We start from the raw sequence: 27,128 nt of genomic DNA, 5'->3' as shown, positions 1-27,128 counted from the left end.
TAATAGGTAGCCATTTCAGCCTGGCATATGGTGAGAAGAAAACTTCACTCTGCTTTCCTAATATATCAGCAAAATTACAGAGAGTTCTGGGAGTGAAAACACAGACAGAGGGAAAAACATAACAATCAGTTTTGGGTTACTGCAATGAAATAAAAAAAACTTAGCTGTATTTTCTTCTTTACACAGTGCCCACATTGTCAAAACATGAATTAAACATTCAGAATAAATAATTTTAAAAAGGACAGTTATTAAAGGAATCAAGAAAGTGAAAAGAAAACAAAGCAGTTTCAAAAGATTAATATAAAATAGGAGAGGAATATCAAGATGGTATATCCAATTCATCCCAATCAGGAAGTCAGTGTGAAAGAAATAAATGACTTCCGGTCAAAGTTGCGCTCCGTTTTATTTCCACACTTCTTTTTTTTTCACTCCTGATTGTTAAATATTTTATTCTCCCTCCTGCCTGCGAATACGCCTGTCTTACTATGGCTGCAAAGATTACCAAATCGGAGAAAAAAGAAGTTTCTGCTGCTGGTTCCTCTGCTGAGATTGTCTCCATTTTGGAACAGCACCAACATTATATAATATCTGAATTTAAGTCTTCTTTCAGTTCGTTGGAGTCAAAATTGGATCAAATTAATTCCAAAGTGGAGGCTCATGTCGAACGTCTTTCTCATCTTGAGTCTGCTACCGATTATTTAGAACGTCTTTTTCACCATTTGGAAGCCGTTTGCTCCAGCTTGAGAGATCATAACAGCAAGTTAACATCTAAAGTTACTGACCTGGAAGGTCGGAGCAGACGTCAAGATCTACAAATCCTCGGCTTGCCAGAGGCTATCGAACATGGATCTTCCGTTGAATTTTTTTCCACTTTACTTTGTGAGATTATTGGGAACGATATAATTCCAACCCCACCCGAGTTAGACAGAGCTCACCGTACCTCCGCACCTAATCCGGAGTCAGGCCATACGCCACGTCCAGTAATTCTGTGTTTTCATCGCTAAAAGGTGAAAGACCTTTTGATTATGGAAGCATGTTGGAGAGGAAAGTTGGTATACAAGGGTCAGTCTACTCGTATTGTTGAGGACTACGCTTCCCAAGTTCTGAGTCTGTGTGCTGAGTATAAAGGAGTTATGAAAGAGTTTTATAATCGCAGATTTAGGCCCTCCCCGCGTTTTCCAGCTCGTCTCCGAATAACTCTCGCTACTGGAGACAAAAAGTGGTTTACAGAAGCTCAGAAATTTATCGAAAGTCTCCCTGGCACTTTGATTCCCTCAGATTTGGTCTGATTATTTAAAATGGTGGACAAGTAATTTTTTTCATAGTTTCTCGTGGGTAGGTTACTGGTTAAAGTTTATTTACGCATTTTTTTAGTTCATATCTTTTCTTTTGGATTATTATTTTGAGTTAAGCTTAATACATTTTGGGGGAATTATTTTTTTTTCTTTATGTATAATTTTAATAAGTAGTGCGTAAGTTTCCCGGTTTTTGAATTGTTAACAAAATGTAGCTTATGATGATGTTAAGAAACTGGAAGTTGGTTTCTGGGGTGTTTTTTTTTCTGAAGAGCTTGCTGCTGATTGTTGGTAGCTTTCTTGTGGTGAGATTTGAGGGGGGGGGCAGGGATCTCAAATGCCAATAGCATTTATAGAACCTTTAGTTATTCTTTGTTATTCAGGACATACCTTTGTCCTGGTTCTCTTGTTTTATACTTTTGTCCCAGAGCTGTTATCTGAATGTTTCATTTTGCTCATGCCTACTACCCTCTATGTTTTTTTAAATGACAATGGTTAGTCCATTGAATTTTATAAGCTAGAATGTTAAGGGATTGAACCATCCTGTTAAAAGAAAGAAGGTGTTTTCACATCTTAAGCAGCTTAAAGCTGCAATTTCCTTTTTGCAAGAAACACACATTCGTAGTTCTGATAATTCTCCTCTCATGTCAAGGTGGGTGGGGCAGCACTTCCATTCTATTTTTCCAGCTAAAGCCGGGGTGCGTCTCAATTCTTATAAATCAAAATGTTCCCTTTGAGCTTCATAACAAAGTATCTGATACAAATGGTCATTTTATTATTGACTCTGGGGAATTATATAATACTACGGTAGTCTTGGCTAACCTGTACGCTCCCAATTCAGATGATGTGGAGTTTTTTGATCGTTTTTTTCTCTTTATTGCCTGACATGAGTTTATATTCTCTTATATAGGGTGGTGACTTTAACTGTTGGTTAGATCCAGTTTTGGATTGATCGCCTTCTGTTCCTAGGTTACCAAGTAAATCTGCTTTATCAATTCAGTCCTTCCTTTCTAATTATGGTATCTCTGATGTATGGCGTTTTTTCCATCCAAGTGAGAGAGATTATTCTTTTTTTTTACATGTCCATCATACTTTTACTAGAATTGATTATTTTTTAATCGATAACCTGATTCCATCTGTTCGTTCTTGTGATTACCAGAGTATATTGATTTCAGATCATGCCCCAGTTACCCTGTCTATAATTCTTCCTGGTTTCCCCCCTATGAATAAACATTGACGTTTTAATCCAATCCTGTTGTCGGGTAACGATTTTGTAAAATTTATGAAGGACCAGATAACTTTTATTTAAAATACTAACATGTCATCTGAAATCTCAACTCAGGATGTCTGGGATGCCATGAAAGCATATCTGAGGGGTCAAATAATTTCATGTACGGCAAATTTGAAAAGAGAAACATATACAGAGCGATTAGATTTGGTTAGTCAAATTAAAGCAACAGACCAATTATATGCCCAGACCAAAAACCCAGAACTGTATAAGAAGCGGGTGGAACTTCAAACTAAGTTTGACCTTATTTCCACTCACACAATTGAACGCCAACTTCTAGAAAGTAAGAGCCGGTTTTATATTCATGGTGATAAATCTGGTAAATTTTTAGTCAACCAACTAAGATGCTCTAAAGCTAAACAACATATTTCAAAAATTTGAATAGGAAATAGGAACATTACATTGAATCATTCTGAATTTAATGATACATTAAGAATTATTCTCGACTCTACACCTCTGAACCTTTAAATGATAGCATTTCTGTCGAGCACTTCTTAAATAGTTTAAATATTCCTTCACTTTCTCCTGATCTCAAAGTTAAACTTAATGAGCCAGTGTCACTAGAGGAAATATACTTAGCCATTTCTGCACTGCAGTCTGGTAAACCTGATGGGTGTTCTGCAGAATTTTATAAATCATTTTCCTCACTGCTCTTGCCTGAATTAATCTTAGTTTTATCCGATTTGTTTAAACATGGTAAATTACCAGCATCATTTAATGAGGCAAGTATCATTCTTTTAGCGAAAAAAGGTGAAGACCCAACAGAGTGTTCTTTGTATAGGCCGATTTCTTTGTTAAATGTTGATGTCAAAATTTTGGCTAAAGTTTTGGCTCATAGATTGGTGAACATTGTACCCTCAATTATCTCTGAAGTCAAACTGGTTTTACTAAAAATCGCCTCCTTTTTTTTAATATACAGCATCTATTTAATATCTTATATTCACCTTCAACTGCGACTCCTGAATGTGTCATCTCTCTTGACACAGAGAAAGCATTTGATTGTGTGGAGTGGAACTATCTTTTTGCGGTTTTAGAAAAATAAGATTTTGGCCAAAATTTTATTACATGGATTAAATTGCTATATTCATACCCCATTGCTTCTATTTTGAGCAACTCTCAGCAATCCCAACCCTTTAACATTAAACGTGACACCCGGCAAGGGTGTCCTTTAAGTCCCTTACTTTTTGATCTGGCCATATAGACATTGGCGATTGCATTTTGTAGCTGAATTGATGGGGATTTGGAGGAGGGGTATTCAGCATAAAGTTTCTCTTTATGCTGATAATCTTTTACTTTTTACATCAAATCCAATTACCTCCGTACCCCCAATGTTTTCACTTCTTAATAAACTTAGCCAGCTTTCCGGATAGGAACTTAATTTACATAAGGGTGAACTTTTCCCAATTAACAGAGAACCACAAATATTAGAATTTCTTAACTTCCCTTTAAAGTAGTAAATACAGTAATCAACTTACTTACCTCGGTATTACAGTAACAAAGAACTTTAAGTGTCTTTTTGGAGAAAATTTCACTAATCTTTTAAATCATACAAAACAGAGTTTGACACAGAGGTCACCCCTGTCCATGTCTCTGGTAGGTCGAATTAATGTTGTTAAAACGTATATCCTTCCTAAATTTTTATACTTATTTCAATCTTTACCAATTTTTATTTCTAAAGCTTTTTTTGATTCATTAGATTTTATTATTTCATCCTATCTATGGAAGGGCAAACGCTCCAGACTTAATAAATTTCACCTGCAAAAACCTGAAAGGGAAGGTGGCATGGCCTTGCCTAATTTTCGCTTATATTACTGGGCAGCCAATATACGTTGTCTTACTTTTTGGTCGTCTTTTTATAATCTGTCTGACTGCCCAAAATGGGTGGCAATGGTGTCATGGTTCTGTTTGGCTGTTCCCCTTTAACGCTCCTTTCTCCCTGATTATGCCCTAATTTCAGTCATTAGATTTCCAATTGCTGCTAGTTTACCTAATTACAGTACAGCTGGTTTTCATCAGAGACTGTGAAATAAGTACGATGGCTTCTCTTTCTCAGGTTGGCAGTTTGTTGGTTTAGTCTCGTGTGAAACCTCGTTCTCTTGTCTGCTTAGAGCCGTTAATTCTAAGTTTAGTTCCAAGTTCTGCTCTAGTTTCTAGATAGTCCCTGTAGATCCCGTCTCCTTGTCAAGATTCCTCCGGTTTGCTGTTCTATGTTAACGTCTACACCAGCATTCCCAATTCAGACAACGTACCGATATCCTGCACTTGAGTTCTCCTCAGTCGCCCCGTGCAACAAATGGAGTTGAACTCTAATAAGGATTTCTCCATTTCCACACTTTTTGGATCTGCACTTCCTTGTCATTTGCCTAAACTAATTGTTAATCCTCTCATTAGACATACTCTGAGAATATGGGCTCAGTTCAGAAAATATAATGGTCTTCACAGTTTCTCTCTCTCTAGTCCTATTTACATAACCATCTTTTCTGACCTTCTGTGCAAGACTTAACATTTCATGTCTGGTACAGAAAGGGCATAAGACGTTTTGTAGATATTTTTATAGAAAGTCATTTTGCAACTTTTGAACAATTATCTGCAAAGTTTAACCTACTTAATACTCATTTTAACCAATTTCTCGCGGGATCAATAAAGTATGATTCTGTACTATGTTTTAATATATATCTTCAAATTAGACATTTTATTAACCCTTTAATACCAAGCTTTCTTGAGATGTCCAAAAAAAAATGTTGTGGACTTGTTTCTTTGTATAAATCCATTGGGTAAAGGTTTAATATCTACTATTCGCGATAAGTTAGCGACCTTGAGGTGTGCCCCCTTTGATAAAATTAGAACTGCCTGGGAGCATGATGTAAATATTTCTCTGCCCAATGAGGTTTGGGATTCAATTCTTAAGTCAGTTAACTCAACCTCTTTATGTGCTCGCCACTGTCTTTTGCAGTACAAGGTTGTACATAGGGCTCATATGTCTAAAAGTAAATTATCGCGGTTCTATCCTGATATCAGTCCCTTTTGTGACAAGTGTAAAGAGAACGAGGCTTCTCTTATCCATATGTATTGGGCTTGTCCAAATACATTTTGGAGAGAAGTCTTTTTAACTTTATCCCATATTCTTAATTGCTATTAGAACCTAACCCTTTGATTGCTCTTTTTGGCACCTCAGGTGAAATTGACACGCATTTGAGTCCGACTAAACGTCAAACATTATCTTCTGCCTCTCTTTTGGCTAGTCATTTAGTTCTTCTTAGGTGGAGAGATGTTGCCCTACCCACTCATGCTCAATGGCTTAGAGACATTATGCCCTGCTTAGACCTTGAAAAGACTCATTATTCACTTCTTAATTCGGACATAAAGTTCCGTAAGGTGTGGGGACATTTTCTTGAGTATTTTCATAATTCCTCTTTAGATTAACGGTTTATCCTCCTTTTTTTGTATTTTATTCCCTTATTTTCAGCTTTTTTTTCTGGTTCAGTTTTACGGTTTTTTTCATGTTGGCTTGGAATTGCGTAGTGAGAGGGTGGGGAGGATACTAACTTCTTTACTATTATGAATTGTATATTAGACATGTTTGTTTTGCACTCTATAAATCTCTTTTTTGCTGGTGTTTTTTTCTGTTGTATTGTAGAAACTTATATAAAAAAAATAAAAAGGCAAACCCCATAGGCCAAATGACCTCCTATGTCACAAGAAAACAGCAGACTAATTTTCCAGAGGAAGAACAAGGGACACACATGTAAATAGAGAATCACAGAGGCCATTGTCTCAGTAGCATATGATTAGAGACAAGGTAGAAAATGAATGAAAACAAGGAGAAATAAATAAACTGATAATTTCCTTCTGAATTGGGGTGGGAAGGGAGTGAGAGAATTTGATGAAGACAATTATGCTTTTTACTTACAAACGATTCCTTTGTTGTTTCTGTTTCAACAAATAAAATCCTTTCAGAAGTAAGATATTTAAACTGTTGGTTCTTGACTCTGATTCAGATTTTGTATATGCAGTAGTTTTATTGCAATCATTTGTGCAGCAGTGACAAAAATTATACTAGCATAAAACTCATTCACTCTAAGGTAAGTAGCACAGTGTTAATGGATCGGAATTAATGAGCTTCCTGTCGCATCACTACCTTATGCTGGTGTGGAGCACTGATAAAGGAACAAAAAAACAGACATTTAATGAAGGAACTCCCCTAAGCTTTAAGAAAATGAAAAATGTCTTAAGATTGAACGGCAGCTACTCTGGGTCTACAGCAAAACTTGATGATCATAAATGTCACAACATCCCTAAAACCTGAAGGTGTGAAAATTGAATCAATTACGGCTGTCGTAATGCAACTTTGGATGAGTATAACAAGACTGTTGCCCTAGCACCAGTCTGAAAATGCAGTTAAGGAATTTGCAGTGCGAGGCTTGCAAGACGGTGTTTGGTCTGTAGTTCAGGATTGAAGTTGCATTGCACCGCATCAGGGTTACAGGCAAATTACTTTTATTCAGTGTACTTTAAATCAGAGAAAACATGGATGATAGAGTATTGTAAAAGTCTGATTCAAACTTTAAGAAACTCAATCAACAGATTACAAATATTTAAACTGATTATATATGACTGTGGTGTTCTTATTTCATAATTTGATCCCTTCTGAGAAAGGCTACAGATTCTGTTCCAACTTGTATTACACTGTCTTATCATATTAAATTCTTCATTACGAGCTGATTTTAAACAGAAGCTTAAACAGTCTAGTGCTCTGTAGACAAGACATTACTCTGCAGGGTGCTGCAGCAAAACCATCCAACTTATCTTACCTGAAGGAATATCGCCATTGCTCCTGCAACACCATTTTTTCTGGATGTCATGTCCATGTCATCATTGTCAGGATTTGAAAGATAAATCTGCATCTGTTTTTATAAAGGGACAACAAAAAGCAAAATATTTATAAAGGAGTTATTTTAAATAGATATTTTCTGCATTTATTCTGTTACAATTCTAAATGAATTGGTTAAAAAAATCAACATGAAGTAATTAAAAATCATGTAACCCTTTAGTAAAGCCTTCATTAATCAATGAAAATTACATCACTTAAGTCACACACATTCAGCAATCTTGTCCTCATACAACATCTAAAATCCCAGCAGAATACTTTTCACAGGAGAATGAAGAACACTATATCAAAATGACCTTCTGTAAAATCAGACAATTAGGAAGATAATTTTAATGCAGTAATTAGATGTGTTCAGTTAATTACTCCCTATAAAAACATCTTTTGATGGTACCACTGCAAATTAATCAGAAGGCGAATAAGTACATCTTTCAAACTGTAGTTACCATCTTTATTGTGGTATATACATTTTTATTTTATTCAATCACTTGTGTATGTTAAAACATTGCCTTTCGAAATGTAATGGCAATCATAATAGATTAATGACAACTAATTAATCCTCTTAAGTATGTGTACTTGATTATCAAAAACAAAATTTGATTTTTTATGTGCATGCACAAATACCCTTTCATCTTTTCTAATGTGTTACTCAATACCTATTCATCCAGTCACAACATCATGCTTTAAGAAATCATCTGGGATATTATACAACCTTCAATACTTGTAAAATATGAAAAATTAGCCTAATTCTAAATTTCTGAAATATGTCATGTGCTTTTAAACTCCCTTTTCAGAGTAAAACCAAACAATGGAGGGAACTATACCAGAGAGGAGGATGTACCCAGTCCTTTACTCCCCTGACAAGCCAATAAGAAATTCAAATTGCAGGTTCCATTCAATACTTTTTTTAAAATCAAGGTATTTGTCTGTTTTTCCATGAAGAATTGCAGACTAGTTTCAAGACCAAACTACCATGTCTGTATAACCTTATGTCTTTCCTGAATAAAAAGCAGTGATGCTCACTGCAAATATTTTGGGTTTGAAAGAACACCTGCAATTCTAGCAGATATAAAGTGCATCTTATTTTCTTGGTCTTTTTACGATCCTCATGGCTGATTTCTATGGCAATTCACTGATATAAGACGAAGCTCATCCAAATGCAATTTGCAGCCGATTATTCAAGAGCTTGTTGAAAAAAATCTCATTATTCTCTTAAAGCATTATCATCTGGATAATGAATACATTTTTGCTGTAGGGTAATGTGTCTGGGAAACATGTCCCCAGGTTCTGCAAAGGTTCCCAAGAGGAATGATGGAAGTGACCAGAAGGAGGTGGATGGTTTCTTACCAGACAATCTCAACAGGATCCCAAATACCTACACATTAAACAGAGGGGGAAATTTTGCAGATAGAGAGATAAATAACCTTCACTAGAGCCTCACACGCTCTTGATGTGTTGAGAAGCATCTTCTCAAGGACTGGAGTTCCAGAATATTTAGTCATTGACAATGGAGCACAGTTTGTTGTGGAACAGTTTCAATCATTCCTGAAAATGAATGGATTAACACACATTACATCCTCACCATACCCTCCAGCTACAAGTAGCTTGGCGGTAAGATTTATCCAGAGTCTAAAGAATGTACTGCAAGTAATGTCAACAGAACTCACTACAATGACATTGAATCAGAAGATCGCCGATTCCCACCTTGCATATCGCATTGTGGCACGCTCCACAACCAAGAACTCACCAACTATGCTGTTCCTCGGTCATCGATTGCACTCACGCTTGCATCTCCTCAAAACCAACCTCAGAGGCGTATGCATGATAAGAAGCTGAGACAAACTGAGGGCTCCTGAAACAAGGAAGTTCAGTGTTTCATTCCTGGACAAACATTCGTAGTACGGGACTACAAAGGTGATCAAAAGTGGGTACTTGGAAAGACTAAGGACAGAACTGGACCACTCCGCTACACAGTGGAGTTTGTGTCTGATGTCATCTGGGGATGACACATCAATCATTTGAGGAGAGCAGAGTCAACTGTTAGAAAAGTAAGGTGTGCAGAGTTGTCAGAAACACTTCCTGCAGTCCCAGAGTCAATTCCTAAAGGCCACAGAACCTGAGATTATTTCATAGCCAAAGCCCCTCCTGCCAAGCAGAGTGATCCTCTGGTTGAGAACTATAGACTTCCAAAACACAGTAAATTTTAAATTGTATATATAGAGATGCATTCTATTTCGAGTTGGAGTTTATAGCTAAGTGGGATGGAGTGTTATGTATTTAATATTTGAGTAATATTGTAAATATATTGTTTGATTAAGCATTCTTTGTTGCTTACCTAATTCATTACAGGTTGTATGTAAAAGTACATGCATGGCATACGTCATTAAGCCTCCATGTCACTATGACGGAAACTGTTCTGCGACAAACTGTGCTCCATTGTCAATGACTAAGTATTCATTACGCCACCATATCATACAGTACGTGTGCACCTCACTAAAGTAAAAAAATAAAGTTGGTATGCATCTGCCAGTGCAGTGTTTTTCTTTCAATTAGTTTTAAGTTTTGGAGTTACAAAACATAACAGATTTTATTCCCAAGAACCTCCAGATGGGCAGCACAGTAGCGCAGTGGATAGTGCAATGTTTATAGTACCAGTGACCTGGGTTCATTTCCCGCCACTACCTGTGAGGAGTTTATGGGTTTCCTCCAGGTGCTCTGGTTTCCTCCCACAGTCCAAGGTCATACCAGTTAAATTATAGAATAGTACAGCACAGTACAGGCCCTTCGGCCCACAATTATCCCATGATTAGGCTAGGGTTAAATCAGGGGTTGCTGGGTGGCACAGTGCAAAGGGCCGGAAAAGCTTATACCGTGCTGTATGCTAATAAATAAATAAATAAATACATACATACATACATACTTCAAGCTGCGTCTTCCTAATGGCAAGTTTGTCATTGTATACTTAGTAGAAACTCAAATATATAAGCTTGAGCTAAAATTCATTGTAGGTTCCTCAAAGGGAGCATGTCATTCCTATCCTTTTTGTAATAAGTAGTTCATTTTTAACGTTAATGAGTCAGTTAATAAAGGAAAAGGCATGCATTAGCTTGAAATCTTTGGTAATAGCACACTTAGCTATGAGACACCCAAAAAGAAAGCATCTTTGAAAGAGTCCAACAGAGCTACAAAAGTCACTGGTCAACTGATTTAATGACCTTCCTTAATGGGGAGTTACTTCAAAATCTTTTAAAGAAGATGACTCATCCAAATTATTTATTTTCACAAAATATAATTATTATATCATTGATTCCGGGTCTTAGGGCATTAAATCATGACCACAAAATCTCTGATTGAGCATTTTGTTGGAAAAGAAACATTGAGGAAGCCCTTGAATAAGTCTTTGAAATGCTGAAAGCCATGGACAATATGAATTATAGCACATTACTTAATTTAGGGTGTGAGCACAGAACAGGCAACATGTCAGAAAATGAATAATGTAAAAGCAAAATTGGAGATTAAGACAAATTATTTTCCCCACAGAATTCTTATCAGGTGGAACAGACTCCCAGCTTAGACAGCTAATTCTATCCATTTAATTCCTTTGAGAAAGGACTGGAAAACTGCTTAGCAAAAATAAATACAAAACTACAACAATGAGTGAAAGATGAAGGCTTAATTCCCCATGGAATGAATTGTTCCAATGTATAATAATGCATGGAAATCTCATATTTGGGAAATCATGCAATTATGGATGAATATCATAAAACACAAGCTTAATCATATTTCGGATTTTCCTCAGATCATACTAATAGCTGTAAGCAGTAATTTAACTGTACCCTACCAGAAATACTAGGCAAAATGAATGGCAAAACCATCAGAATTTAACACCTTAACTCCTTGAAATGCACTATGACTTCGTCATTTCAACACGTTGAGTTCAACACTGAATTACCAAACATGTATGGATTCCACCTTATTTTTTTCAGTTTATACTGTTTGTTGTGCCTGCAACACAGGACTTACTCTATGAACAAAATAGTTAAATAGAAACTCTGAAAATCTGAAGCTATTACATCAGGTTTATCAATTTTCAAAGACACTGAGATAACAGTTAAGACTGAGGAACTATCTGGCTCTAAGATAAATAATTTTATGTATGCATATTGTAGCTCACACGACAGTTCTTCAAAATGAGGGACTTAAAATGATAGTAGCACATTTTTAAACGGTCTTGATATCTTAGATAAACCACAATTCAACACACGCCAGTTTTTGCAATGCACACTCTATATAATGTTAACTTAAATTGTGCTTTATGAGGAAAATAATAAGATTGGCTGGTCAACTGGCTTAAATACTTGGCAGATGCTGAATGCAAGAGATCCTGCAGAACATACTGCATGCTTGACTTCAGATCACCAGCAAAGAACGTTTTCACAATAAAGACTGCCAGTTCCTTGTTGAGAGCTTATTTCAAAGTCAGCAAAACAATACTGTTGTGCAAATTTAATGACATTTAGTATCCTTGCTATCAATATGCTCTGATATTCTGTGGCATGGTGATATAAAGGAGGAGGCAATATTGAGCCTCTTGAAGAACCTCAGGACAGACAAGATCCCAGGGCCTAATCTATCTCAGGTTATTGAGAGACAAGAAAGGAGATTGCTGGGGTCTTGACAGAAATCTTCACACTCTCTTTATTCTCTGTCTCGTGTTCATTTGCTTAAAAGGGCAGCAGAGACAAGTATAGGCTGGTGTGGAAATTATTGAAGTGATTGGATCTACTCACATTTGGAAAAATATAGACTTATTAGGGATAATAACCATGGCTTTGTGTGGGGGAGAACATGCCCTGCAAACTTAACTGAATTCTTTGAGGAGGTGATGAAAATAAATGATGAGGACAGAGGCTGAAGATGTTGTATACATGGACTTTAGTAAAGCTTTCAACAAGATCCTTCATGGTAAACTAATCCAGAAGATTAAGGCACAGGAGAACTATAGAGACTTGTTAGACTGGATTGAAATTTGGTTTGGCTACAAAAACAGAGTAATAGGGAATGGGTGTTACTCTGACTGGATATCCACGACCAGAGGTATTCTACGAGGAAGAATGCTGGGACCTCTGTGTTTTTTAGATATAACAAATGATTCAGGGAAAAATGTAAATAGGTAGACACAAAAATTGGCAGAGTTATGGATCTCAAGAAAGGCTGTCAAAGGATTCAACAAGATATTGACCTGGTGGATATGTGGGCAGAGATTCTGTTATCTCTCTCCCAAATCCCACAAACATGCATAAACACACAGATGCAAGAGAATTGATTGTTCTAAACTTTTGATTTACAGTATTGACCAATGCCATTGACCCCGAGGATACAGCAATGGAAGACTTGAATTTATAACCAACACAGCTAATAAACAACACAGAAAATGAACAAATTGATTTCTATATTAGGCGAGGTTATGTATTCAGCGGCAGAAGATCTATGCAACATTCACTGAGTTGTAGAAAGCCAACAAGTTTCCTTGAGCATTTGCTAAAGATCTGCTTTAATTTGGTGTTTAGTGTAGGATGGCACCATCTGCAGGGCAACTGTGACCAGATCAAAATGCTGCAAAACTCTTAGGCCAATCAGTCTGATGAGCTATCACTGACAATCACAGAAAATATTCTTGAATGAGTTCTTCAGAGAAAGGCAGCATGGATTTGGCAGCTGCTGTGGGGTTTCAGGCATTTTCTGCTGGGTGGAACTCCGTATGTGTCTGCACTTTAGACTTGTAAATAGTTTGGGTTACAGACAGTTGACAGGAACAGAACCTTGCTACAATCTGAGGAAGACCTGTACATCAGTGCAGCTTTTGAGCAAGGTTTTCATGCCAGTTTTGTGAAAAAACTCCTGGCATCCAAATTCAACTGCATGAGGACTAAGGCAGTATATATAATAGAACAGGCCTTCAACTTGCAAACTTTCACTGAAGACTTACCTCTGCTGATTAGAAGGCTGAGACAGAACTGGGGAATGGTGAAAGGAGCAGGATTAGGACCATAATTGGGGAGTAGGATCTGAAAGCCTCAGCAATGGAGAAACACTGTGGCAATGGACCGGAAGGGTTAGGTGGGCGCATGACATAGACTGGGTTGAGTTTCAGTGGAATGGATGGGGTAGCAGATCAGTGAGGACCACTTCATTGCAAGTAGGCTGTGTTATTCATGGACTTCAAATGCAGAAAAACATTTGCATATGCACATATATTTTATGGGAGTTATGGAACTCCACAATTGAAAAATAAGTTGTAATGAGATAGGGTTGTTATTTGCCAGAATTATCACATTACTTATCAAAAATTTATTAATTTCTGTACATAGTAATGGGAGGGATAGGGCAACCCTTTGGCAGGCATAGTTGGAAGTTAGTATGGGGAGATACTTTCCAGTCAATCTCCTGCCTTGTTACCCTTTGCACTGCTCAAAAACTTACTTTTCTTCTTCTGATTCCAAGGAAGCAATCTCCTACTGCAGATCTAATTTGGTGGTTTCTACCTGAATGTATTTTATGAATCAGAATTAGAATTAGTTTTAGTATTGTTTGCATATGTCATGAAATTTATTGTTTTGCAGCAGCAGTACTTTGCAATAAATAATAACTATAATTACAATATATATAAAAAAGAAAACTAAATTAAATAAATAGTGCAAAATGAGAGGAAAAAAATACTGTGATAGTGTTCATGGGTTCATTGTCCATTCAGAAATCTGACGGTGGAGGGCAAGAACCTGTTCTTGAAATGTTGAGTGGTCTGTCTTCAGGCTCCTGACCCTCCTCCTTGATGGAAGCAATGAGAAGAAAGCCTGTCCTAGGTGATGAGGATCCTTAATGGTGAATAGCACCTTTCTGAGGCATTGCCTTTTGAAAGTGCCCAGAATGCTGGGAAGGCTAATGTCCATAATAGAGCTGGCAGGGTTTACAACTTTCTGCAGCTTTTTTTGATCTGTTCAATAGCCCCTCCATGCTAGATAGTGATACATCCAGTTAGAATGATCTCCATGGTATATCTGTAGAAATTTGCAAGGGTCTTTGTGACATACCAATTCTCCTCAAACTCCTAATGAAACATGGCCGCCATCATGCCTTCTTTGTAATTGCCTCAATATGTTGGGCTCAGGATGGATCCTCAAAGATATTGACACCCAGGAACTTAAAACCACCCTTTTCCACTTCTGATCCTTCAATGAGGACTGGTGAGTGTTCTCACGATTTCCCTTCCTGAAGTCCACAATCAATTGAGAGACTAAATGTTGGAAAAACTTGTGCCAGATCATTTGAGGATTCAGTGCTGAAACTGATCCAGTATGCTGTGCCACAGAACAAACTAATGATGCAACTGAAAATATTTACCCTTTTGGAATCTCCACAAATTGCTTTGGGGTAACCTACAAAACTGTTGAAATGTCACTAAAAGGTAACGAATCAATTTCTAGGGCAATCAGCTTAATGTCATTCTGAAAATTAAACTGTTGTTGAAATGTAATTCTTGTAGTGCATTTACCACAAGCTAACAGATCAGATCCCTAAAATGTACAATGGGAAAATGTGTATATGTAAAATATGTTAAAATATGTTGTCTGGCACACTAAATAAACTTGAATGTATAGGAAGCAGAATAAATTAATTAGTATCAGTAAACATATGGAAGGTACTGATTATCATGATGTTACTTAGTTATATCTGAATATATGATTAATATCATAGTTCACATCATGGTTGGATCAGCTTTTCTTTGCTAATTTGCTTTTATCAGCATTTATTTTATGCTTTAAATGCCTGAAGTTACTGATGGAAAACCAAAGAGCCTAGATGTAGCTCAGTGACAATTTGTGTGGGACCTAGCATGCTCAGAGAAAGATAACAATAATCTTCCAATTATGAGAGATAAATATCCCAGTCATTACCTATTTCTCCTCTCCATGTATTTTATCTTGTGTTTATCCAAAGTTTAAAACCAGCTGCCCTGTTTCCATTATTGCTTGGATGCTTTTACTTAAGCATTTCTTCAAACTTTCTGGAGCTTACTCTACCATGGAAAACTGAACTTGCATTTAAATTGTGTGTTGCAGCATTGGGCACAAAAATTTACAATAATCACTTTAAACAGAGACCCAACAGATAAAGGTCTATTTAATCAGAATTATGTTTTACGTTCTTTTTAAGCATGCTCATGATGAATACAGCCTAAAATATGATTGAAGTTTGCCTTGTTACTTTCTAAGCCTTGTGAATCATCTTTTAGTTGTGTACCTTTTATTCAGGACCACCCAAGAGAAATAAAAATGCCTTATCTCAGTCTCAATTAAACAGCGACCTTTGTTCTGGACTTTCTAACAAGAAGTTAAGTCTTTTCCACTTTCATCCTTTCGAGACCTTTCAAGATCTCACTTGCTTCAAGTAAGTTTCTTTCACTCGAAGTCCAGCAGATGCATATTGAGCCTGTTCAACCTTTCTCATAAACCAACCCATCTAATTCAGAAAATTTCCTCCGCATTAAGGAGATCAACATTGTACAGATGTGTCTCACCAATTCCCATATAATTGAAGCACAACATCCTACGCAAATTTCCTAGCAATGAACAATAACACTGTTTCATATGACTGGCTGTTTCTGCATGCACACAAAATGCCCGAAAACTCAACAGTTCAGGCAGCAGCTTTGGAAATTAATAAACAGCCAATGTTTCGGACCAAGACCCTTCATCAAGACAAGTTTAGTGGGTGGCCAGAAAGCAAGGAAATCTGCATGAATAAATTGCGACAAGCCCACGTGATCAAGAAGGTCATTATAATTAATGTTTTACTGGTGTAACTATGCTGTGCAGATCAATTGTTTCTCAATTCAGCAAGAAACCTAAAAGGCAGAAACTGAATACTCTGCTTCTTTTCTGACCAGCTTAGCACCAAACACACTGAGAATGAAATACTGTAAGTAAGCATACATCATGCAGATGACTAATATAAATTCGATGTTCAATGGCATGATTATTTTTCATTTACAAACCAAAACCTAAGTTATATCTGACTTCTGGAAAGACCACAAATACAGTAGGTTGCAGTTCGTCTGTTGGTCAGCAGCCAAGGGATAACAGCTATATATTTGGCTGATGCCACATGACTGCACCTCAAGCATATCTGTATGACACAGATGCAATATGAGCACTGTAACCAGTAGGAATATTTGTCAAACCATTTGTCAGAAAAGTTTCAGAAACCTTGATTATTCTGGGGGCTACACACATTCTATGAATGATACTGAAATAACTAAGTGTGAAGCCAAAAGCTTGCATTAGACTCTCCATTTAACATTGTTAATATAAAGATGTTTTATAATAAAAAAAAACAAAAAAAAACAGGGATTTTTTTTAAAAGAGTACTATTGGAGTAAGTCATTTTAAATAGCTGAATTATCAATTTGAAATGTACCCAAATTTAGTCTTAGTCCATGAGAACAAAAGACATGGGAGCAGAATTAAGCCATTCAGCCCATAAAGTCTGTTCTGCTATTTGAATGTAGCTGACATTTTTTTCCCTCTCAACTCCATTCTCCTGCCTTCTTCCCATAACTTTTGATACCCTTACCAATCAAAAACCTATCAGCCTTTGCTTTAAATACTGTATATGCAATGACTTGGCTGCCAGAGCTGTCTGTGGCAATGAATTCCTCAAATTCACCACTCTTTAGCGAAATAAATCCCTCCTCATCTGTCCTAAAAGGAAATCCTTTTATTCTGAGGTTGTACCTTCTGATCCCAGATTATCCCACTACTGGAAACATTCTCTACATTTGTACTCTGTCCAGGCCTTTCAATATTCAGTGGATTTCAATGACAGCCACTATCAACCTTCTAAACAGCACCTCATACAGTAACCCTTTCATCCCCGATAGTTCTCATAAACCTCCTCTGGACCCTTTCCAATACCAGCATATTCTTAATATATGCCAACGTATCCTTCCTAACATATATACTACAAACGTAGTTTAGCCGATGCCTTATAAACAGCATTACATCCTTGCTTTTATACTCCAGTCCTCTTAAAATGAAATTTTAAGTGCCTGACATGAGAAGCAAAGCAGATGGATGATTTTCCTGGTATTAAGGAGTAAACAATGACAGTAGAAATGGCCATTGTTCTATATCGGGAGAACCTCAAAAATAAAAGTACAGGTGTCCCCCGGTTTTCGAACGTTTGCTTTACGAAACCTCACTGTTACGAAAGACCTACATTAGTGCCCTGTTTTCGCTAACAGGTGTTTTCACTGTTGTGAAAGAAGCAGCGCACGATAAAAGACAGCGCACGCCCTGAGCAGCCAAGCTCCTCCCTCGGAACTGCATTCTAGCAGGCATTGCTTAAACATGCCTGTGAGCAGCCGTTAGCAAGATGAGTTCTAAGGTATCGGAAAAGCCTAAAAGAGCTCATAAGGGTGTTACACTTAGTGTAAAACTAGACATAATTAAGTGTTTCGATCGTGGTGAACAAAGTAAGGACAAAGTGAGTTTGGCTTGTGGAAGTTTACGAAGATGATGTTGAAGAGGTTTTGGCATCCCATGACCAAGAACTGATAGATGAAGAGCTGGTGCATTTGACAGAGGAAAGGATAAGAATCGAAACCAAATGCAGTAGTGAACGGACCAAAAGTGAAGTCATCCAGGAACTGAACGTGAAGCAACTGCGTGAGATTTTCGCTGCAATGATAAAGTAAGACTTTAATTTTGAAAGGGTACGTCGGTTTAGGACATATTTGCGAGATGGTTTGAGTGCTTACAAAGAACTGTATGATAGAAAAATGTGCGAGGCTAAGCAGTCAAGCAAGCCTTCCACATCAGCCACAGCAGACGATGAACCTCAACCTTCGACATCCAGACAGGCAGACATAGAAGAAAATGACCTGCCTGCCCTGATGGAAATAGACGATGCTGAGATGACACCCCAGCGTCCCACCACCCCAACCCCCAGGCCACGGACAAATACCGATCCGTGGAGAATGCAGCGGTAGCTGGGAGGCACCCAGCACATCTTTAAGGAAAAAAGCCGAAATAAACAAGCTAATTAATTAGGTGCCACCCGGCATGTAACTGTCGACCTAGATCAGAGGCGAGCGTCGCCTCTGATCTGGGCCGACATTCATGTGCCAGGCGGCACCTAATTAATTACCTTGTTTATTTCGGCTTTTTTCTTAAAGATACGTTGGGTGCGTTCCGGCCCCTGCTGTACCGCTGCATTCTTCGCGAATCGGTAGCGGTCGGCGGCCCAGAGGGTGGGGACCACTGCACCACCCCAACGACTCAGCCTAACACACCATCATCAGTGTGATCGGCGCTGTCTTCCCAATTCTGATAAATGATACTACACTGTACATACATTATTTCTACTTTATCTAGGCTGTGTATTTTTATGCGTTAATTGGTATGATTTGGCAGCTTCATAGCTTAAAGGTTACTGGAGAGAGTGTTTCTGCCGAGAGCGCTTGCGTGAGATTTTCACTACGGAGAACAGTGCGGCAACGATTGTAGAGAAGTATTTCTACTTTATATAGGCTGTGTATTTATCATATCATTCCTGCTTTTACAATATATTACTGTTATTTTAGGTTCTATGTGTTATTTGGCACGATTTGGTAGGTTATTTTTGGGTCTGCGAACGCTCACAATTTTTTCCCATATAAGTAAATGGTACTGTAATTGCTTCTTCGCTTTATGACATTCCGGCTTACGAACCGTTTCATAGGAACGCTCTACCTTCGGATGGCGGGGGAAACCTGCATCTAAGTAATCAATAAGACCATAAGACAAAGGAGCAGAAGTCGGCCATTCAGCCCATCGAGTCTGCTCCGCCATTTTATCATGAGTTGATCCATTCTCCCATCTAGTCCCACTCCCCCGCCTTCTCACCATAACCTTTGATGCCCTGGCTACTCAGACACCTATCAATCTCTGCCTTAAATACACCCAATGACTTGGCCTCCACTGCCTGCCCGTGGCAACAAATTCCATAGATTCACCACCCTCTGACTAAAAAAATTTCTTCGCATTTCTGTTCTGAATGGGCACCCTTCAATCTTTAAGTCATGCCCTTTTGTACTAGACTCCCCCATCATGTGAAACAACTTTGCTACATCCACTCTGTCCATGCCTTTCAACATTCGAAATGTTTCTATGAGGTCTCCCCTCATTCTTCTAAACTCCAAGGAATACAGTCCAAGAGCGGACAAACGTTCCTCATATGTTAACCCTCTCATTCCTGGAATCATTCTAGTGAACCTTCTCTGTACCCTCTCCAATGTCAGCAAATCCTTTCTTAAGTAAGGAGACTAAAACTGCCCACAGTACTCCAAGTGAGGTCTCACCAGCACCTTATAGAGCCTCAACATCACATCCCTGCTCCTATACTCTATTCCTCTAGAAATGAATGCCAACATTGCATTCGCCTTCTTCGATGAAGAAGATCTGGGCACAGGAATGACAGACTTTGCTAATTTCTAGAGAATCTTTAAGAAATGATAGATCAAGCATATGGAATGGACTTTTAGCTTAGAGAAAATTTAGCACTGTTTAGGAAATGATCGATCAGAGGAATCATATTCTGAATAATTAAAATAAGATAAACAAAAAGTCTTTACATTTTTAATCATATATTATCTTTGTATGTAATTGTCACAACTGAAAAGCCAAAGTACTTCTGCCATAAATTAATATTTAATTTTTCGAACAAAATTCAATTTAACTAAACATGATTTCAGTTTGATTTGTCTATGATGCAAACTTGTTGAAGTTGCATTTGGCAGCTAGTAAACTCTTAAAAAATTCCCATAGTATTAAACAATCTGAAATTCTGGATATTCCTTAGCTGGAAAAGATACTTCTATTGGTAAATGTGGCTGATTGTAATCTCACAAATACTGCAAGACACATAATTTATTAATCAGTAATATACCTTGTGCCAAAAACAAGACATTGTGCAAAGGCAAGCAGCAGCAACTTAAAGCAAGTACGTACGTAAGTAAGATAATGCAATTTTTCCTCCACTGACAATACCTACTAATTTGTCCTGAGCAGAAAAGCATTTCAGCTGACTGCATGAAATGTCTTGCCCTAAACAAAATATAACATCCATTTCTGTATGCAGACATAAAGAACATTTCACAGCATTTAAAATAAATATGATAAATTATTAAGAATTTGCAAATGTTATGAAACGGAAGTGAATTTTAACCAAACATTTTTACTGCTGCAGTAACTGGGCTTTTGGGAAAAATAAATCTGCCAGTGAACATTTCAAAATCAACATTACATTATGGTCTATGTACATGCTTTACTACATTAGGTTTTGACACATGATACAAAATAAATGGCTGATGTTGTCATGGAAACCCTGTGCAAAGAAGGGGAATATTTCATACACAGACAGAAAGTCCTCCTAAGCTTTCATTTAAAGTTAATTTTTTCAGAACAATTGAGAGCATTTATTTCAAAAGAACTCAAATACACGGGAGAGTTATTTACCTAGAAACACAATTACAGAACACTGCTTTATTTTATTGCTCTGCATCTGAAAATCAATTTATTTTGCTGGAGTGAAATGCAGTAATAATCATTTTCAAAATGCTTTGTATTATTCTGGAAATACAATTGGACACCTCCAAGCATGTGTAACGCTTGTGACCCTGATGCAAAGTTGTGTCCTTATGTGATGTTCAGTTGAAGCATTGAGAGAGAACGTGAACCACGTTGTCTCAAGAACAACTTATCACTTTGGGTGCACAAGACCCCAAGGCAATTTTATGTTGTAGCTTGATATATTAGATGGAAGATTTCTTGCAGCACAATTCAAAATGTTACAGTGTTAATTGGTACATCAGATTTTCATTTGGAGTTGTAGTAAATCTAATAACGGAATAACCTTTTTGGAGGACTTTTTTGATATTTCTGATATCATTAATAGAATAATTAAAATAATGAAGATCAGTGTGATTTTCTATCCTACATTCTCAAGTGGAAAATTAAGAATATGGTTCACAAAAATGTGACAATGGAAGCAGGAAAAACTTGGGAGATTATGAAATTAAAAAAGGAAGTGCTGGGAACCACCACTATCTGTGGAGAAAGAAACAAGACTTGAGATTTTAGCTCAAGTAGTATATGAGGGGGTGGCAGGATGGAGATACGTGTCTACCAAAGGATGTGTAAGGTGCTCCTCTGCAATGCTGGCCTGCAGGTCACCTTTGGGCAAGGTGGAGAACCTGGTTAGCTCCCTGATCAGTGTCATGTGAAGCCATGGCAGCAGGTAGTGAATGGCCCTATGAGCTCACAAGTCCTGACTATGCGACCACTGATGCCAAGCAGGCAATCTCTGAAGAGTATTGATAATGACTGGTGTCACCCATCTTGTAACGACACCCCAAAATAAGGGAATAGCAAACCACCTTGTAGAAAAATTTGCCAAGAACAATCGTGGTCATGGAAAGACCATGATTGCCCACATCATACGACATGGCACATAACAAACGAACGCGTATACGAGAGCACTTCAGAACATTGGGGAAGTCTGCAAAGCACACAAACACCCATGCCAACTCTGCCTGCTCCTTTTTCTCTCTTTCACCATGGAGTCTGGGTCTCCATCCTCATTTTAACCTGTACAGCAAGCTATGTGATGTGGCAGAGATCAGCAGCTTTTGCAGATCTTGGAGATTGACTATGATCATGTCCTCTACAATTTCATTGTGAGGCTGTGCCCACAGAGAACAGCGATCTCAGTGGAATGAAAGATACAGTTTCATCAGTGGGTCTTTAAACAAAATGATTTCAGGGAAACAAGGGTAGTAATGTCGGATAGTTCCCAATGGGATCTCATTGATCTTTTGCATGATTTCAGAACTTAGCTGGGTACCAATCTGAGATGACAGTCCTTAACAGGCACATTAACATGGCAGTAAGACATCAGTCATACGTACAATGAATAATTAATGCAGGTGTTACCAAAGGAAAGAAGAGTCTATTTTGTGAAGAAACAAGAGACTGTAGATACAAAAGTTTGGAGCATAAACAAACTGCTCAGTAGGACAGGCAGCACCTGATACAGTGAAGTGGACAGCCGATGTTGTTGATCGAGACTTTTCAACGCACCTGATTAGATTTTGTGAACAACTTTCAGATGACCCAAGGTAGGTTGTGAGTAGTTCAAAGATAATGATGACTCACTAAGGACTCACAAAATTAACAAGGAATACTTAGAGGAAAAACAAATTCTAGAGACACTAAGATTCAGACATGATCATCAACCGTCCTCCGTACACACATACTAAATCTGCGTATAACTACAGCATGAGTGGCTCCATACATTTGCACAGAATTTTCTACTTATTAGGAATTATGCCAATTTTAAACCTAAATACAACTGCATGCTATTTTTTCTGTAATTTGAATATCCTGCAAATTTGATCTGCAAAAACTTTATACAGCTCATCAACATTGCTTCATGCTTCACGTGAATGCTTGGACTACAAGTGTCCTGTATTTATGGCAGAATGAACAGGCAGATTTTCATCCAAATTCTATGCCATGGCATGATTAATAGGTATTATTCCTTCACACTTCGTGATTCTTGTTGTCTTCTACTTTTCTTTGTACCTTCCATAATTAATCGAAGACTTGAAGAAACTAGGTAACTTACTCTGCGAATTTCTTGAGACTCAGTTGTTCATGTTAGTTTTTACCTGTTTTAAACTAGATTTGCATTCAAAATCAGATTCGTTATTACAGATATCATGACATAAATTTTGTTGCATTGTAGCATTGTATAGTAAAAACATAAAAATCTATAAATTAAAGAAATATAAATAGTGTCAAAAATGGAATAATAAGATCATTTCATGGACTGTTCGGAAACCTGATGGTGGAGGGGAAGCAACTGTTCCTAAAACACTGATTGTATATTTTTAGTCTCCTCCCTGATGGTAGCAACAACACGAGGGTATTTTCTGGATGGTGAAGATCTAGATCTGGATCTTATGGATGGTGTGAGATGTTCCCACAACCAATAATCTCACTTTAAGGACTCTTTATCTCATGTTCTCATTATTTATTGCTATTTATTTATATCTGCATAAGCACCGTTTGTTGTCTTATGCACTCTTCTTGATCTTTCATTGATCCTGTTATAGTTGCTATTCTGCAGATCTGCTGAGTATACCCACAAGAAAATGAATCTCAGTATTCTATATGGTGACATATTTGTACTTTGATAATAAAATTTACTTTGAACTTTATCTATCTGCTGAAGATGTATTCAATGGTTGGAAGGGTGCATGCTGGTGATGGGAGCTGGTTGAGTCAGCTGGCGATCCTGCACACAGGAGGCTCCATTCCAAGCTGTGTTGCAAGCCAGACAAAATATTCTCACTTGTACAACTATAGAAATTTTTAAGCCTTTGGTGACATACAAAATCTTATCAGTTTATGCTGATGAGATTGCCAACATATTTTGATGAATTTTAGATCAAGTATCTGGCCCAAAAGCAGCTTGGCAACTCCCTTTACCTTTGTAGATAGTTAAACATATTGATGGCATGTGAATTGAGTTCACTTTTAAGCATTCTAACTGGATTTAAATAGATACCAATAATCCCAAATCGGGAAACACTGAAATCGTTTCAGTCACAGCACTTATGCAGTACAGTACATCTCATTTACGTTAGAAATCAGTTCCTCCTATTTGCTAACAAGCTGCCAGAAAGACTTTAAACTGGGATCACTAACCTCCAATCTGTAGATGTACAGAATAGGCAACAATAAAAACATTACATACTTGATTGATCCTTAAAAGAGAACTGAATAATCATCAAAGTTCAAAATGACCAAGGGCTATTATTACAAATGCAGTTAATTGCTAAGTTGAACCTTGTCATTTAGTTGGTGGGAGCACAGAATTGCAAAGTTAGGGAAGGATTATAAATAAAAAGCGCAATTTTGTACAAGAAAACTACAATGAACAAGAAAAAGTGTTTTGACCTGTCAGCTTGCTTTTTAGGCAGATTATGTACAACCTCCCTTTCAGGGAAAATTTTAGAGAAGAACATAATGAAATTTATTCAAAGAAATATGTGTAGTCTAAAAGTCAGTGTATATAAGCATTTATGTGAATGTACAGTCCACACATTGGCCAAGAAAGGTCAGAAGAATTTTGACAAACATATTTCTTCTCTTCTGTTCTTATATTGTTTTCCCTTAACAAGACTCTGCTTTATGTCAATGGAGGCAGTGCTATTCTGGTAATTTCAGAAATAGTCAAGCACTATTCTTGGAAGAAATGGTTTCTATTTTGGTCAGTAATTCAAGTGCTTTGTCCAATGTATAATGTTTCATTATGACAGAACAAGAAGTATTTGTACATTGCTCTGTAGGAGACAGAATGTGTTGATGGAGGATTGGTTATTAGACCCCAGGCCTGTGATCAGTGGTGTCCCACTGATGTCCCCCTGATGTCCCCCAAGGATTGATACTGGGTCCACAGCAGTTAGTCATTGACATTAACAATTAGGATGAAAAATTTGGTGGTGTGATTAATAAGGTTGCAGATGACATTAAAATTGGTATAGTAGGCAGTGAAAAAAGTTATTTAAGATTATAACAGGATCTTAATCAACTGGGCCAATAGCAAATGGTGGGAATTCAGATAAATATGAAGTACTGCATTTTGGTAAGACAAACCAGGGCAGGTCTAAGACTGTAAATGGTAAGCCCAAGGGAGCGTTGTAGAACAGCGAGGCTAAGGATTATAGGCACATAGTACCTTGAAAGAGGCAACAAAGGTAGTCAGGGTGATGAAGATGACGTATGGCTTCATATTGCCTTCATCAGTCAGCACACTGAGTACAGTACTCGAGACCCCATGCTACAGATGTACAAAGCATTGGTACGGCCAAAACTGGAGAAAGGAATATATTTCTGGTCCCCTGCGATAGGTAGGAATGCCATTAAACTGCAGAAGGGTTCAAATAAGATTGATGAGGATGTTACTGGGACTAGAGGGTTTGAGTTTTAAGGAAAGGCTGGATAGGCTAGGACCTTTTTCACTAGAGCACAGGAGGAGGTAACCTCATCGAGACTTGTAAAATCATGAGGGGCATGGATAATGTGAATAGCTACAAGTTTCCCCAGGTTAGGGGAATATAAAACTAAATGTTTAAATTGAGGGGGAAAATGTTTAAAAAAGGCAACTTTTTTTTTTACACAGAAGGTGGTGGCATATGGAACATGTATCTAGAATTAGTGGTTGAGGCGAGTACAAATACAACATTTACAACAGCAGATGCCATTTCTTTCTTTTTACTCAGCTCTGGAACATTTGGACAGTGAAAATGCATATATCAGGATACCCTTTATTTACTACAGCTTGGCATTCAATACCATAAACCGCTTGAAGCTAATCAACTAGCTCCAAGACCTTGGCCTCGATAACTCCTTGTGCAACTGGATCCTCACTTGCAGACCTCAGTCAGTTCAGATTGGCAACAACATCTCCTTCACCATCTCCATCAGCACAGGTGCACCACTAGGCTATATGCTTAGCCCTGCTCTACTTGTTTTATACCTCTGACTGTGAGGCTAAGTACAGCTCCAGTGCCATATTTAAGTTTTCTGATGACACCACTGTTGTGGGTCAAATCAAAAATGATGACAAATCAGCATAATAGAGGGAGATTGAAAATCTGGCTGAATGGTGCCACAAAAACAACATCTCACTCAATGTTGGTAAAACCAAAGAGCTGATTATTCATGACAGGAGGAGGAAACTGGAGGTCCACAAGCTAGTTCTCATCAAGGTATTAGAGGTGGACAGAATCAGTAACTTAAAGTTCCTCAGCATATTCATTTTGGAAGATCTGTCCTGGGTCCAGCACTTAAACGCCACTAAGAAGAAGACACTGCAGTACCTCTACTTCATTAGAAGTTTGCATAGATTTGGCATGTCATCCAAAACTTTGACAAAGTTCTGTAGATGCACAGTATAGAGTATCCAGACTGGTTCCATCACAGACTGGTAAGGAAACACCGATGCCCAAGAACAAAAAAAGCATAAGAAGAGTGATGGATACAGTCGAGTCCATCCCAGAAATAGCCCTCCCCACCAGTAAGCAGATCTATAAGGAGCATTGTATAAGTAAGTAGCATGCATCATCAAGGGCCCCTCACCATCTATCTGGGATATTTTTTCTTCTCGTTGCTGGCATTGGGAAGGAGGTACAGGTAATTCATGCCCTCTAGTCCAGGAAGCAACTTTGTGAATCTCTTCTGCACCTTCTCAAGTTTGACAATATCTGTTCTTTAATAGGGTGACCAAACTGTACACTCTACCCTAAGTGCAGACTCCCAACAACTTATATTACTGCAACATAATGTCCCTACCCCTAAACCTGATGCCCTGACTGAAGGCCAGCATGTCAATCACCATCTTCACCACAGCATGGCAGCTTTCAGCAAACTGTGCACTTGTACTCCCTGATCCCTCTGTTCTATTACACTTGACAATGCTCTACCATTCACTGTATAGGCTCTACCCAGGTTTGAATGTCCAAAATGTATTACCTCACACCTACTTAAATTGA

The 27,128-nt window shown here is 37.8% G+C and overlaps 1 protein-coding gene across 2 annotated transcripts in view; it reads right to left on the bottom strand.

Moving 5' to 3' along the window:
• The window catches only part of LOC140211072 (receptor-type tyrosine-protein phosphatase gamma-like), a 677,613-nt gene that overhangs the window by 284,198 nt on the left and 366,287 nt on the right, over positions 1-27,128 (bottom strand). For both annotated transcript variants that reach the window (XM_072280498.1, XM_072280497.1), the window contains exon 5: positions 7,395-7,487. In XM_072280498.1, coding sequence (XP_072136599.1) covers positions 7,395-7,487 — 93 coding nt within the window. The remainder of the gene's footprint in view (positions 1-7,394; positions 7,488-27,128) is intronic.

This window comes from Mobula birostris, chromosome 16 (genome assembly GCF_030028105.1).
Source record: "Mobula birostris isolate sMobBir1 chromosome 16, sMobBir1.hap1, whole genome shotgun sequence".
In the NCBI taxonomy this organism is placed as follows: Eukaryota; Metazoa; Chordata; class Chondrichthyes; order Myliobatiformes; family Myliobatidae; genus Mobula; species Mobula birostris.
This window is presented reverse-complemented; position numbering and strand designations above follow the sequence as displayed.